This window comes from Rana temporaria, chromosome 5, assembly GCF_905171775.1.
Source record: "Rana temporaria chromosome 5, aRanTem1.1, whole genome shotgun sequence".
In the NCBI taxonomy this organism is placed as follows: domain Eukaryota; kingdom Metazoa; phylum Chordata; class Amphibia; order Anura; family Ranidae; genus Rana; species Rana temporaria.
In genome coordinates, this window is record NC_053493.1 from 310,991,550 (window position 1) to 311,003,565 (window position 12,016).

Here is a 12,016-nt window from a genome sequence, read left to right on the forward strand (position 1 = left end):
CGTATACGCGGATAAATCCTCGGAGGATTTTAATCCGATGGAGTGTACACACCATCGGATTGAAATCCGCGCCGAATTCCCATCACGGTGACGTGTCGCGCCGTCGCCGCTATGATGACGCGGCGACGTGCGCGACGCTGTCATATAAGGATATCCACGCATGCGTCGAATCATTACGACGCATGCGAGGGATGGGTTCGGACGGATCGATCCGGTGAGTCTGTACAGACCACCGGATCGATCTGCTGGAGCCGATTCCAGCGGATAGATTTGTAAGCATGTCTACAAATTTTTATCTGCTGGAATTCGGAAATATCCGCGGATAAATATCCGCTGGAACGTACACACCAGGGGATCTATCCGCTGAAACCGATCCGCTGAGATTTTTCAGCGGATGGATCCTCTCGTGTGTACGGGGCCTAAGGCCCTTTTCAGATGGCATGGACTCCGCCAAGCGGATCTGCCTGCTCAGAGGGGGATCTGCCTCCTGATCCGTGCTGAGCAGGCGTATGACCGGTCCCTGTCCGCTCCGCTATGCAGAGCAGACATGGACACAGCCCGCTGTTCTCTATGGAGCGGTTGGATGGAAATGGACTGCCTGTCCCCATCCATCTGTTTTTAGTGGGCCAGAATGGATTGGATGCCGGTGGGTGTCACCACATGTCCGCTGACAACCACTGCTCCATAGAGGGCTATGGATGGTCCGGTCGGATCAGCCTGAAAAACTGACAGGCAGACCTGATCAGTCCATCAGTGTGAAAGGGGCCTAATAATGTAGAACAGCTGAGTGCAAAGTACAGTGGGCGGTGATAATCACAGTAACATAAAGCAACCAACCAGGTTGTAGGTTACCGTTGTTAAATAAGGACACATACATTGCACTTTAGCTCTATTACATACACCTGCTTCCTGCTACTGACTAATACCTAGAAATGATTAGCACACATTGTAAAGCTCTCTTAACCTGTAGCTTATCTGAAACTAACTTATTCAGGTATTGGAAATTTGTACCTGGAAATCTCCTTGTTTTTCATATTGATAAACTGTACCATATAGCCACTGGCAATAATCGCATGTAAAGAAATGACATGCTGGTTGTACCCAAGTCAATCAATGGGTCGTTTCAGGTACAATCAGCCTGCTCATAGATGATTTGAATCTCGGCTGGTCCCTGCAAAGCTGACTGAGATTTGAATCATACGTGGCTGGCCTAACAAGGATCATTTAAACACAACTTATTTTTCAATAGTAGTAACGTTAAAGCAGAATTAATAAAACAATTATGTTAAAAATATATGATAATTATTATGATAAAAAAGGATTATGAATTCCTATCAATTATACTTTTATTTTTACACACAGTTGTCAAAAGTACCTTTGAAAGTAATCTCCTGTAATCACCTGCACAGCAATACTATAGGCCGGGCAGGAAAGGCCAATTCTATTTGCCAATCAGGCTCTATTTCTTTGTAAAGTATTGTCTATCTAAAACAAAAAGGTGGATGGAGCAGAGTGAAGATCTCATAAGTGTGTTCCTACTACTTTATTGTGCAATCACAGGCTTGAGTAGGTCTTTGACGAGGATTGTATTGCACAACATGCAGTGCAGGGTGCAGAGAGGACACAGTAATTGGAGGACCTGATTTGCTTTTTGACATAGGAGCTTGAATCACAGCACTGGCTACAGTGAATTACACATCATTTGGCAGATAAACTCCCATATATGTAATTTTAACCATGTATTTAGTTGTTTGTCTGAAGTTAAAGATGCAAGAACTTGGCACTTAGTATTTTTTTATTTTGCCTAGACATGCATGATGATTCAACATTATTTTAAAGTGTTGGCAACTATGAAATCTTTCACTCTAATCTAAAACACATGAAACATTTTTGGGCTAATCATCTGATAACCAGAATACAGGATATGCATTTGCATACTTAAGCTGGCAACAAATTATAATTTTCTTATTCAATTTCCTTTAGATTTACCCTCCAATATGTAGCGAAAGGGCCTGACTGATTGCATACAAATTGTTTGGGGGTTGCCTTATATTATATAGTTCTAGTAAAACTAAAGGAAAATTGTACAACATTTTTTTTTATAATGCATGACCATCCTTATCCTGAAGGGTCCTTCAGATTTAAATCATCTTTACAATACAACACATTATCATACAGTACATTGTGATTAAATATTGGTAGGTAAGATATACAATGACATAAAAAAGTCACATGGCTTTCAGAGTATCTTCTACCAGTTTTTTGGAGCTCTCTGTATCATAGTCATTGTCTAAAACTGTGTTTTCACTCTTTAGCTAATTTTCTCACTTTCCTGGACACTTGTGATTTTGAGTACAACAACATCTGTGGAATGATACAAGGTACAGGAGATAATGCAGATTGGGAGCATGTCCTTCAAAACTCTACTGCACGGTCTGGACCCAGTACTGATCACACTAACCTAGGGAAATGCAAAGGTAAGCAGCATCTTATCACATAACTTCATTTATTGCCGTGTTTCATTTTATGGTTGACACGTTATCCATCTAAAATTCCTGTCAAGCATAACATGCTAATTGGACAAATCTCATATGACACAGTAAATACCAAAAGGGCAAAGTGTGACTATTTGCAAGCCCTACACTACACCTGAATGCTGTGTAACTTAACTCATGATGGTATGCTGTAAATTGAGAGGACAACTATGTAGACATGGTTACACTTGGTTATGACAAAAATGCTCATCAATGCTTATATAGATATATACACATTTAAAGTGGAAGTAAACCCTTCAATTTGATAGTTACAAAAAACAGTTAACATTCCCGGCATGCCGGAAATGCTAGCTGTCACATTTGCTTGTGCTCTCAACCAAACCGTCAAACCATCCAATGGCTGGTTTCATAACAGATCACATGTACAGCATTATGGCAGTTACAGATTAAACAGAGGTCAAGATGGCCGCTTCCTTGGCTGAAAACGATAGGAGGGTTTACTTCCACTTTAAGATAATCTTTCAAGTGCTTACAAGAAAGATAGTTGAAATTATGCATTGATTGGATAATAGTAAAATCAACAAGAATAGCGGTGGAAGACAATTAAAGCATAGCTCCTAACTGTGTCTGATTACGAGAGACTATCCCTGATTTGGAACAAAGTCCCTCATTTCCCCCTCGTTTCCCCCTCATATTAGTCTGATATATATAGTTTTATATAAAATGCACTATTAACTTTCAAAAAGTGTTTCCCAGTGCTAAACCTTTCATCCAAATACAAAATTGCTGCGAAGTAAATTACAAATACCTGTATAAAGTGGTAAAAAAAAGCACTTGTGGGTGTAACTAATCATGTTGTATAATTTTCCATTAAGGGGGCATGGCCGGGTATATGTCCTATGCCTGTATACTTTTGCTAATAGGTGTCTCTAGTTCTCAAAAAGTTGGGAGGTAGGATTAAAGTATATAGCCAAAATGTTTCTTCAACTTTAGATACAGTAGGGAGGGATTAAAACCCCTTGTCAGTTTACTATCTATGTCCCTCTTAGACTTGTATTTTATTTATTATAGGTACTTATATATAGCCATCATTTTATGCAGCACTTTACATATTTATTATACATTCACATCAGTCCCTGCCATCAAACAGCTTACAATCTAAGGTCCCTAACTCGCATTCATACATACACATACTAGGGCCAATTTAGACTGGTGCCAATTAACCTACCAGCATGTCTTTGGAGTGTGGAAGGTAACCGAAGTAACCGGCACAGGGAGAACATGTAAACTCCAGGCCGGTTGAGCTGTGGTTGGGGCTCGAACCAATGACCCTAGTGTTGCTAGGCAGAACTTTTGTTACCAGAACAGGTTTCCCTCTTGGACAATCCACCCTCCTTTGGTCTTCTGACAGCTGTAAAATTCTGTGTTTCCTGTCTTTCTAAGTGACAGTGGTGGTCGCTAAGGCCGTGTACAGACGACCAAACAAGTACGATGAAAGCGGTCCGCCGGACCGTTTTCACCATACATGTCTGGCCGGGGCTTTCTGTACGATGGCTGTACTAACAATCGTACAGAAATCCGCGCGTAAACAATACGCTGGGCGTGTCCGCGGTGTCGCCGCGTCGATGACGCGGCGACGTGGGCGGGCCTGCCAGTTAAATGCTTCCACGCATGCGTCAAAGTTATTCGACGCATTCGAGGGATGGCGGGCGCTCGGACATGTACGGTAGGTCTGTACAGACGACCGAACATGTCCGAGCGGGCAGGATTACAACGGACTGTTTTAAAACAAGTCCAGGAATATTTGCCCGCTGGGAAAAGGCCCGGCGGGCAAATGTTTGCTGGAATCCTGCACGCTCGGGCCTACACACGACCGAACATGTATGCTGAAACTGGAAAGCGGACCAGTTTCAGCAGACATGTTTGGTCGTGTGTATGGGGCCTTAGGCAAATAAAGACATATAAACTTCACCTACCAGGAATTCAGGCAGGATTAAACATGGGTTCTTATGTCACGAACACAGGGACGGAATTTCCGCCAGCAAAAGTCCGATGTGAGCTTTTGGTCGGAAATTCCGACTGTGTGTATGCTCCATTGGTCTTTTCTCAATTTTTCTGATAGAAAAAATTCAGATCGTAAATTCCGATTGTCTGTAGCAATTCTGACACGCAAAATTCCGACGCATGCTCGGAAACAATTCGACGCATGCTCGGAAGCATTGAACTTTATTTTCTCCGTTCTTCGTAGTGTTGTATATCACTGCGTTCTTGACAGTCGAAAGTTCAGAGAACTTTTGTGTAAAAGTGTGTATGCAAGCCAAGCTTAAGCGGAATTCCATCAGAAAAAACATCCAAGGTTTTTCCGATGGAATTTCCACTCATGTGTACAGGGCATTACTCTTTCCTATCCAAATAAAAGTTTGTCTATACAAACACTTTAAGACATCACGTCTAAAATGATATATTAAAGTTTTCTAAAAAAATATATATATATTTGATTCCTCAAACAGACAGTGGGTATTTCATGCACCTCAGCACCAGCACACTAAATACAGGAGATACAGGACTATTGGAAAGTCGACTTTTTTACCCAAAGAGAGGATTTCAGTGCTTGGAATTCTTCTACTTCCACAATGGTGATGTATCTGACCGCCTGAACATCTGGATCAGAGAATACACAGATGCCTTTCCAAACGGCACACTGACATTTGTCACCACAGTCGATGGTGAGTCATTACTTCTTTCCTAAAACACATTTTATTATGTCAAGGGGGCATAAATAGGTACTAATGTAACAATATGTTAAAATATTTTGTTTTTAATCTTTGCATGTTTGAAATATTATATAGTGTATGTTCTAACAATAAACCCCAGTGGTACTGACTCTGATTATCAAGAGCCATTCAATATTTAAAATAGTTATAAAGCCAATTTTTTTTTACCTTAATGCATTCCTTAGTAGTATGCCCTCTTGCCCCCCTTATACTTACCTGAGCCCACACTCAATCCAGCGCTGTGCCCATCTGCAGTGGCTCTCTCCCCTCACTTCCTGGCCTCACAGGCTTTGCTGAGGCAGTGGAAGCCATTGCCTCCTACTGATGTCAATCAAAGCCAATGACAATGAAACAGGGGGGGGGGGGCAGTGCCAAGCTGCGCTGTCTGTGTGTATAGACGCAGGCAGCATGACTTGGAAGTAAGTCCGCACTAGTGCCCCCATAGGAAGTGGCTTGCTAGGGGTGCACAAACAAAAGAAGAGGAGCAGGGGACCCCAGTAGAGGAGGTTTGGGCTCGCTCTGTGCAATTCCATTCCACAGAGCAGATAAGTATAAACCTGTTTGCTATTTTTTTTTAAATATAGCTTTACATCTCTTTCATTTATTTGCAGATAAGTACCATGACAAAGTCATATTGTAAAAGCAGGAATATCTACTGCATGTTTAGTAGGCCATTGCACCAGACTCAGGGATTATAGTAATTATATCAGATTTCCCCATGCAGTAGATTAAGTCATACGCCCCCCCCCCCCCCCACCACCACAAAGAAAAAAAAATCACTTGGGGCTGTTTGCATAGACACCATAACCATAGTAAGGTTGTTCAATCTTATAGAAAATCGATCGGTTCAGTGAATAATGAATATACATTGTAGTTGCCATACTGTATGCGCTCTTTCTAACTGTAAATAAACAAATGGAAATTAGGACTTTTCAGCGAGATAAGTCTGTAGATGGTCAAGCAAACAGAATGATGATTTTTCCATTTCAAACCAGTCACATCCAGGATAACTAATATTCAAGGCCAGGGCTGCTCAACTTTTGAAGATCGAAAGCCACTTAAGTGATTTGGTAATGGGGCACTGCCAACAAGAAAATTACATATCTTTATCTTTATATACATTTTTTATTTTGAATAGGACAATGATCAGTTTCCTCCTGCAGTCACTGAATGCTAGTGGGAGAGAGAAGCGGAGAAGCCAGAATTCAATGGTTGAAAAAGGAAAATGGGGAGAATTGGTTCCTGTATATGCCACCCCGTCAGCCCTCCAGTCCAAGTGTAAATCAGAATGGGGCAGGGAGGCCACAAGGGCCTCCTGGAGCATGGCGCGGGGTCAGCATTGGGACCCCTGACGCTACACCAGTGGTTGGGAGGGGTGTGGTAAAAACACATATCAATTATATGGTTTTACTGCCCCTCAAACCACAAATCTAAGCAAGCCCTTACTGCCCTGAGCACCCTATAAGGCTGCTTTCACACTGAGGCACTGCAGTTTACCCGCACCGTGGGTACAGCACAGTGCTCCTGCAGCTTACCTGTTGGATAGCTTTGCTTTGCCACAGGAGTTTTGGTGCACTTCCAGAAAGTGGACCAAACACAGAGGATGTTATAGAAGTCTATGCCTCAGTGCAGCTAACTCACAGGAAGTCCGCAGGTGCACTGCGCTGCACCTGTGGATCAGTGTGAAAGCAGCCTGAAAACTCTTTTATAAAAGTACCTATATGCCTACTGCAAATGTACAGTGGATGTGATGTTTTATGCACTGTCCTTTTCCAGCTTCTCTAAGCATCGCTCTCCTGGCTGCTAGAAAGGTCCCAGCTGAAGTGTACTTGGTAGCCCGTGCTACAGAGGAAACATCGGCTTATGCGGCTCCTGCTCCCTCTGCAGCTGCTTGCTTCCTCCGCTGCTGGCGGTAATTCCATGCACTCTGATGCTGTAGCATAGCGGGTCGGCAACCCGTTGATCGTGGTCTGGGCATCCTAGAGCATGAGGTTGCAGGCCACTTTAGAAGTCTCCGCAGGCCACATGTGATACGCAGACCATGGGATGAATATCCCTGTTCTAGGCCAATGAATTGGTAGTTCTAAAAATGTATCCCTATTTAACATACTAAGAACGGAAATTAGTTACAAAGAAAGTTTGCGAGCACTGAACTTATTATCTCTGGAGAAGAGACGCTTGAGAGGGGATATGATTACAATTTACAAATACCATACTGGTGACCCCACAATAGGGATAAAACTTTTTAGGCGGAAGGGAGTTTAACAAGACACGTGGCCACTCATTAAAATGAGAAGAAAAGAGGTTTAACCTTAAACTACGTAGAGGGTTCTTTACTGTAAGAGCGGCAAGGATGTGCAATTCCTTTCCACAGGTGGTGATCTCAGTGGGGGCATCGATAGTTTCAAAAAACTATTAGATAAGCACCTAAATGACAACATACAGGGATATACAATGTAATACTGACATATAATCACACACATAGGTTGTACTTGATGGACTTGTGTCTTTTTTTAACCTCACCCACTATGTAACTATGTAACGCAGAGTCGAGCCTGGACCTTCTTTATGGCAAATTTTATAATAAACATTACTTATTTTTTTTAGAGCAAAAAGTATAATTATCGTATTTATCGGCATATAACACGCACCTTCATTTTAGGAGGGAAGTTTCAAGAAAAAAAATTAAATAGAGAACTTTGAAGCAAAATAAGGGTCAGTGCCCATCAATGCAGCCTCACTATTGCCCATCTGCAGGTTCACCAATGCCCATCTGCAGGCTGATCAATGCCGTCTGCAGCCTCACAATTGCCCATCAATGCAGCTTGATCAATGCCCATATGCTGCCTTACCATTGCCATGAATGCAGCCTGACCAATGCCCATCTGCATCCTCACCTCAGATTACTGCTGCCTCGGAGGGGACAGGTAGGTGGGGCGGGACGAGTGCCGTCATATTACATACAGTGAGAATCTCCTGTTTACTCAGCAGCCTCTTTAAAACGGTCCCGCCTCCTGGACCGGCTTCTATGATAGACAGAACTCTGGTTCAATGCTGGCCCAGGAGACGGGACTTCCTATTACAGAGGCCGCTGAGTAAACATGAGATTCTCGCTGTATTTAATCTGACAGCGCTCATCCCACCCCCCTCCCCGTTCCCTCCGAGGCAGCCCAAATTGCAGTATCGGCATATAACACGCGCACACTATTTGCACCCAATTTTTAGGGTGGAAAAATGCATGTTATACACCAATAAATACAGTCATTCACTCAACTTTGCTTCAACCATGTCTAACGCTATTTATGATTTTCTGTGCTTTATAAACAAAATATTGAAGATAATAAAATAGAAATTCTTTCTATTCATATGTTTTTCCAGCTCAGCCCGCAAACTATTGGCAGCTGTACCATGTGTCTCTAGTCGCAAGCACAAAGTTCCGCGTTGTCTTTGAAGGAGTAAAAGGAAATGGAAACTCCAATGGAGGTTTTTCGATTGATGATATTAATTTATCCGAGGCTAAATGCCCACATTTTATTTGGCACATCCAAAACTTTGAAAACCAGCTCAATAATGTAACTCTTAGACTTTACAGTCCTCCCTTTTATTCCAAAGATGGGTATGCTTTCCAGGTGCAGCTTAGAGCTACTGCCTCTCCTGATAAGTTCCATGACCTGGCAATATATTTTCATCTTATTTCTGGAGAGAATGACAACAAATTGCAGTGGCCATGTTCCCTAAGACAGGCATCCATGACACTGATGGATCAAAATCCAGATATTCGGAAGCGTATGAACAATCTAAGGAGCATTACCACAGATCCCTACCAACTAACAGGTAAGTCAAATAAATCTGTGTTTGCAATGTATGTTTTTATTATTAATTCATATGTTTCCTTATTTTTAAAACTGCATTTGTTGTGATGAGTTTGTAAAGATATCAAAACCACTATGCTTTAGACAAGTAAATATAAAGATATAGGCCCGGATTCAGAAAGAATCGCGTATCTTTAGGCGGGCGTAGCGCATCTCATATACGCTATGCCGCCGTAACTTAGAGAGGCGAGTACCGTATTCAGAAAGAACTTGTGCCCTAAGTTACGGCGGCGTAAATGGGCTGGCGTAAGCCCGCGTAATTCAAAGTAGGCTGGTAGGGGGCGTGTTGTATGGAAATGAATCGTGACCCCATGTAAATGACGCGCCTAACGAACGGCGCATGCGCGTGCATGCTCAGTATCACGTCGAATTTTCTCCCTAAATTACGCCGGCTCAATGCTTAGTCGACGTGAATGTAACCTACGCCCATCCCCATTCACGTACGACTTACGCAACCGACGTAAAATGCGACGCTGTTCCGACATTCATACCTTAACATGACTGACCCCTGCTTTATGAGGGGTAAAGTTACGCCGGTCGTACGCCTTACGTAAACAGCGTATTTTAATACGCCGGGCGCAAGTACGTTCCTGAATCGCGTATCTAGCTCATTTGCATATTCGACGTGGAAATATACGGAAGCGGCCAGCGTAAATATGCACCCAAGATACGACGGCGTACTAATGCCGCGTACACACCATCACTTTATGAGATGAAAAAAAATGAAATTTTTAAAAACGTCAATTTAAATGACCGTGTGTGGGGGAAAACGTTGTTTTATGTCTTGAGAAAAACGACACAAAATGTGTCGTTTTTCAAAACGTCGGTTTTTGTTTCACAGAAATTGACCGTGTGTAGCAAAAAACGACGTTTAAAAATGTCGGCCGGCTGAAGACAGATTTCAGGCGTATCTAGGTTCAAGAATACCGCGCATAGATACGACGGCGCATCTTTTAACTTATGCGGCGTATCTATAGATACAGATAAAACCTTTCTGAATCCGGGCCATACTGTATTGGCTGTAATGAAATCAGAACACAGGTTATTGTTTTATTTTTATTTTTTTAGATAATGGATTTTTTTGGGATAAACCTGAGATAGTAGGAACCAATGCTTCCTTCTCTAATGGAACGCAGTTTTTCCGTGGACCTGGATATGGAACATCAGCATATATCACACATGACAGGGTACATAGCAGAGATTTTCTAAAAGGGGGTGATGCATTCCTTCTTATAACAGTAGAAGGTAAGTGACATTGTGAAACATTAAGTGGGTATTTATTAAAAAAAAAAATGAAAATATCAAGGATGATGGAAAGAGGGTTTGATATGCACATACGTATTTGTTCTACTCCTCCAACAACAAAATGACCTGATTTTCATGCTCATTTGAAGTCTTCTTGGTATCAGGAGTTGAGGAAACAGGAGACTTGTTATCAAAGTGTAAATTCAACATCCAACATGATGGATGGCGACAGCCACAACGTTCAGCAAAATGTTATACACATTGACCTGAATCAGAGCCACCTTTACTTTTCCACAAGATGACAAGTTTAGATATAATATGGTTCATAATCAAGATCCTGTGGGCAAGCAAAATCTGGTGTTTTAAGCCTCAAATACCACGTAATGCTCAGTTCTCCCCTCCGCTCTGAGCAGAGATACATGACTGTCAGTCACTGGCTCTCTGCTCTCCCTCCACAGCTTACTGTGCTTTGGTGGGGGTGGGAGCAGCTGGCTCAGGCTCTCAGCGGATCACTGAGAGGCTGAGACAGATGTTGGTCCAGGCTTCTGGGTGCATCACGACCATATGGTCTGGATTTTTTTCATAGCCTGGACCGGCTCTGTGATGTTATCCAACAGCGGGCTGCAGGAGTGCAGAAGTAAGTGCACTCCTGTGACCTACAGGAGAAGTATAAAAACAACTACACATACTTACCTATCATCTGCAGCATCGGTTCGATGCTGCAGCTATCCCCCCGCCGGCTCTAAGCCAGAGAACTGAGTGATCACATGGCCGCTGACAGCTCTAGGGATATACAGTGCCTTGAAAAAGTACTCAGACCCCTTGAAATTTTCCAAATTTTGTCATGTTACAACCAAAAACGTAAATGTATTTTATTAGGATTGTATGTAAAAGACCAACACAAAGTGGCACATAATTGTGAAGTGAAAGGAAAATGATAAATGTTTTTTTATTTTATTTTTACAAATAAATACCTGAAAAATGTGCAGTGCATTTGTATTCAACTTTGTAGAACCACCTTTTGCGGCAATTACAGCTGAAAGTCTTTTTGGGGATGTCTCTACCAGCTTTGCACATCTAGAGAGTGACATTTTTGCCCATTTCTTCTTTGCAAAACAGCTCAAGCTCTATCAGACTGAATGAAGAGCATCTGTAAACAGCAATTTCTCCTACGCCTTCCAGGACGGCACACCAGAGAGATAAGGGCTCCTCCCACAGGAAACACAATCAATTGACAAGTTTGTTATAAGTTCCCACCCCTCCCCTTGCTCCTCAGTATTTTGATTGTGTTTCTCCCGAACACAGCGGCACGTTTGTTGTTTTACATTACCTGGAGACGGTGAAGTCGAAGGGTACCCCTGTTGAGGCAGGTTCAGGGAGGCCGGGGAGAGCTGAACTGACCTGTTGGCTTCGGTCGCTCACAGGTCGCCACAAAGACAGGCATGGACGCTCTGAGCTGTGGTGAAAAAGCCATCGTCCCTCTGCACAAAAATCCGCCACGCTGCTAACTCTTCTTCCTGGGGGGGTTTGCAGAGGAGCATTGCGCTCCAGACCTCGTTCGGAGGTACAGGAAGCGCGTCACCGGAGAGTGGGCGTTCCCTACAGGCAACCCGGAAGTGACGCCTCGGCG

General features: G+C 42.9%; 1 protein-coding gene across 1 annotated transcript in view; it reads left to right on the forward strand.

Annotated features, from left to right (window-relative positions):
- LOC120940956 (meprin A subunit beta-like) overlaps positions 1–12,016 on the forward strand; it is a 61,827-nt gene that overhangs the window by 31,482 nt on the left and 18,329 nt on the right. Inside the window, exons 9-12 of the mRNA XM_040354120.1 lie at positions 2,316–2,477; positions 5,006–5,221; positions 8,648–9,103; positions 10,210–10,386. Of these exons, the coding sequence (XP_040210054.1) occupies positions 2,316–2,477; positions 5,006–5,221; positions 8,648–9,103; positions 10,210–10,386 (1,011 nt within the window). The remainder of the gene's footprint in view (positions 1–2,315; positions 2,478–5,005; positions 5,222–8,647; positions 9,104–10,209; positions 10,387–12,016) is intronic.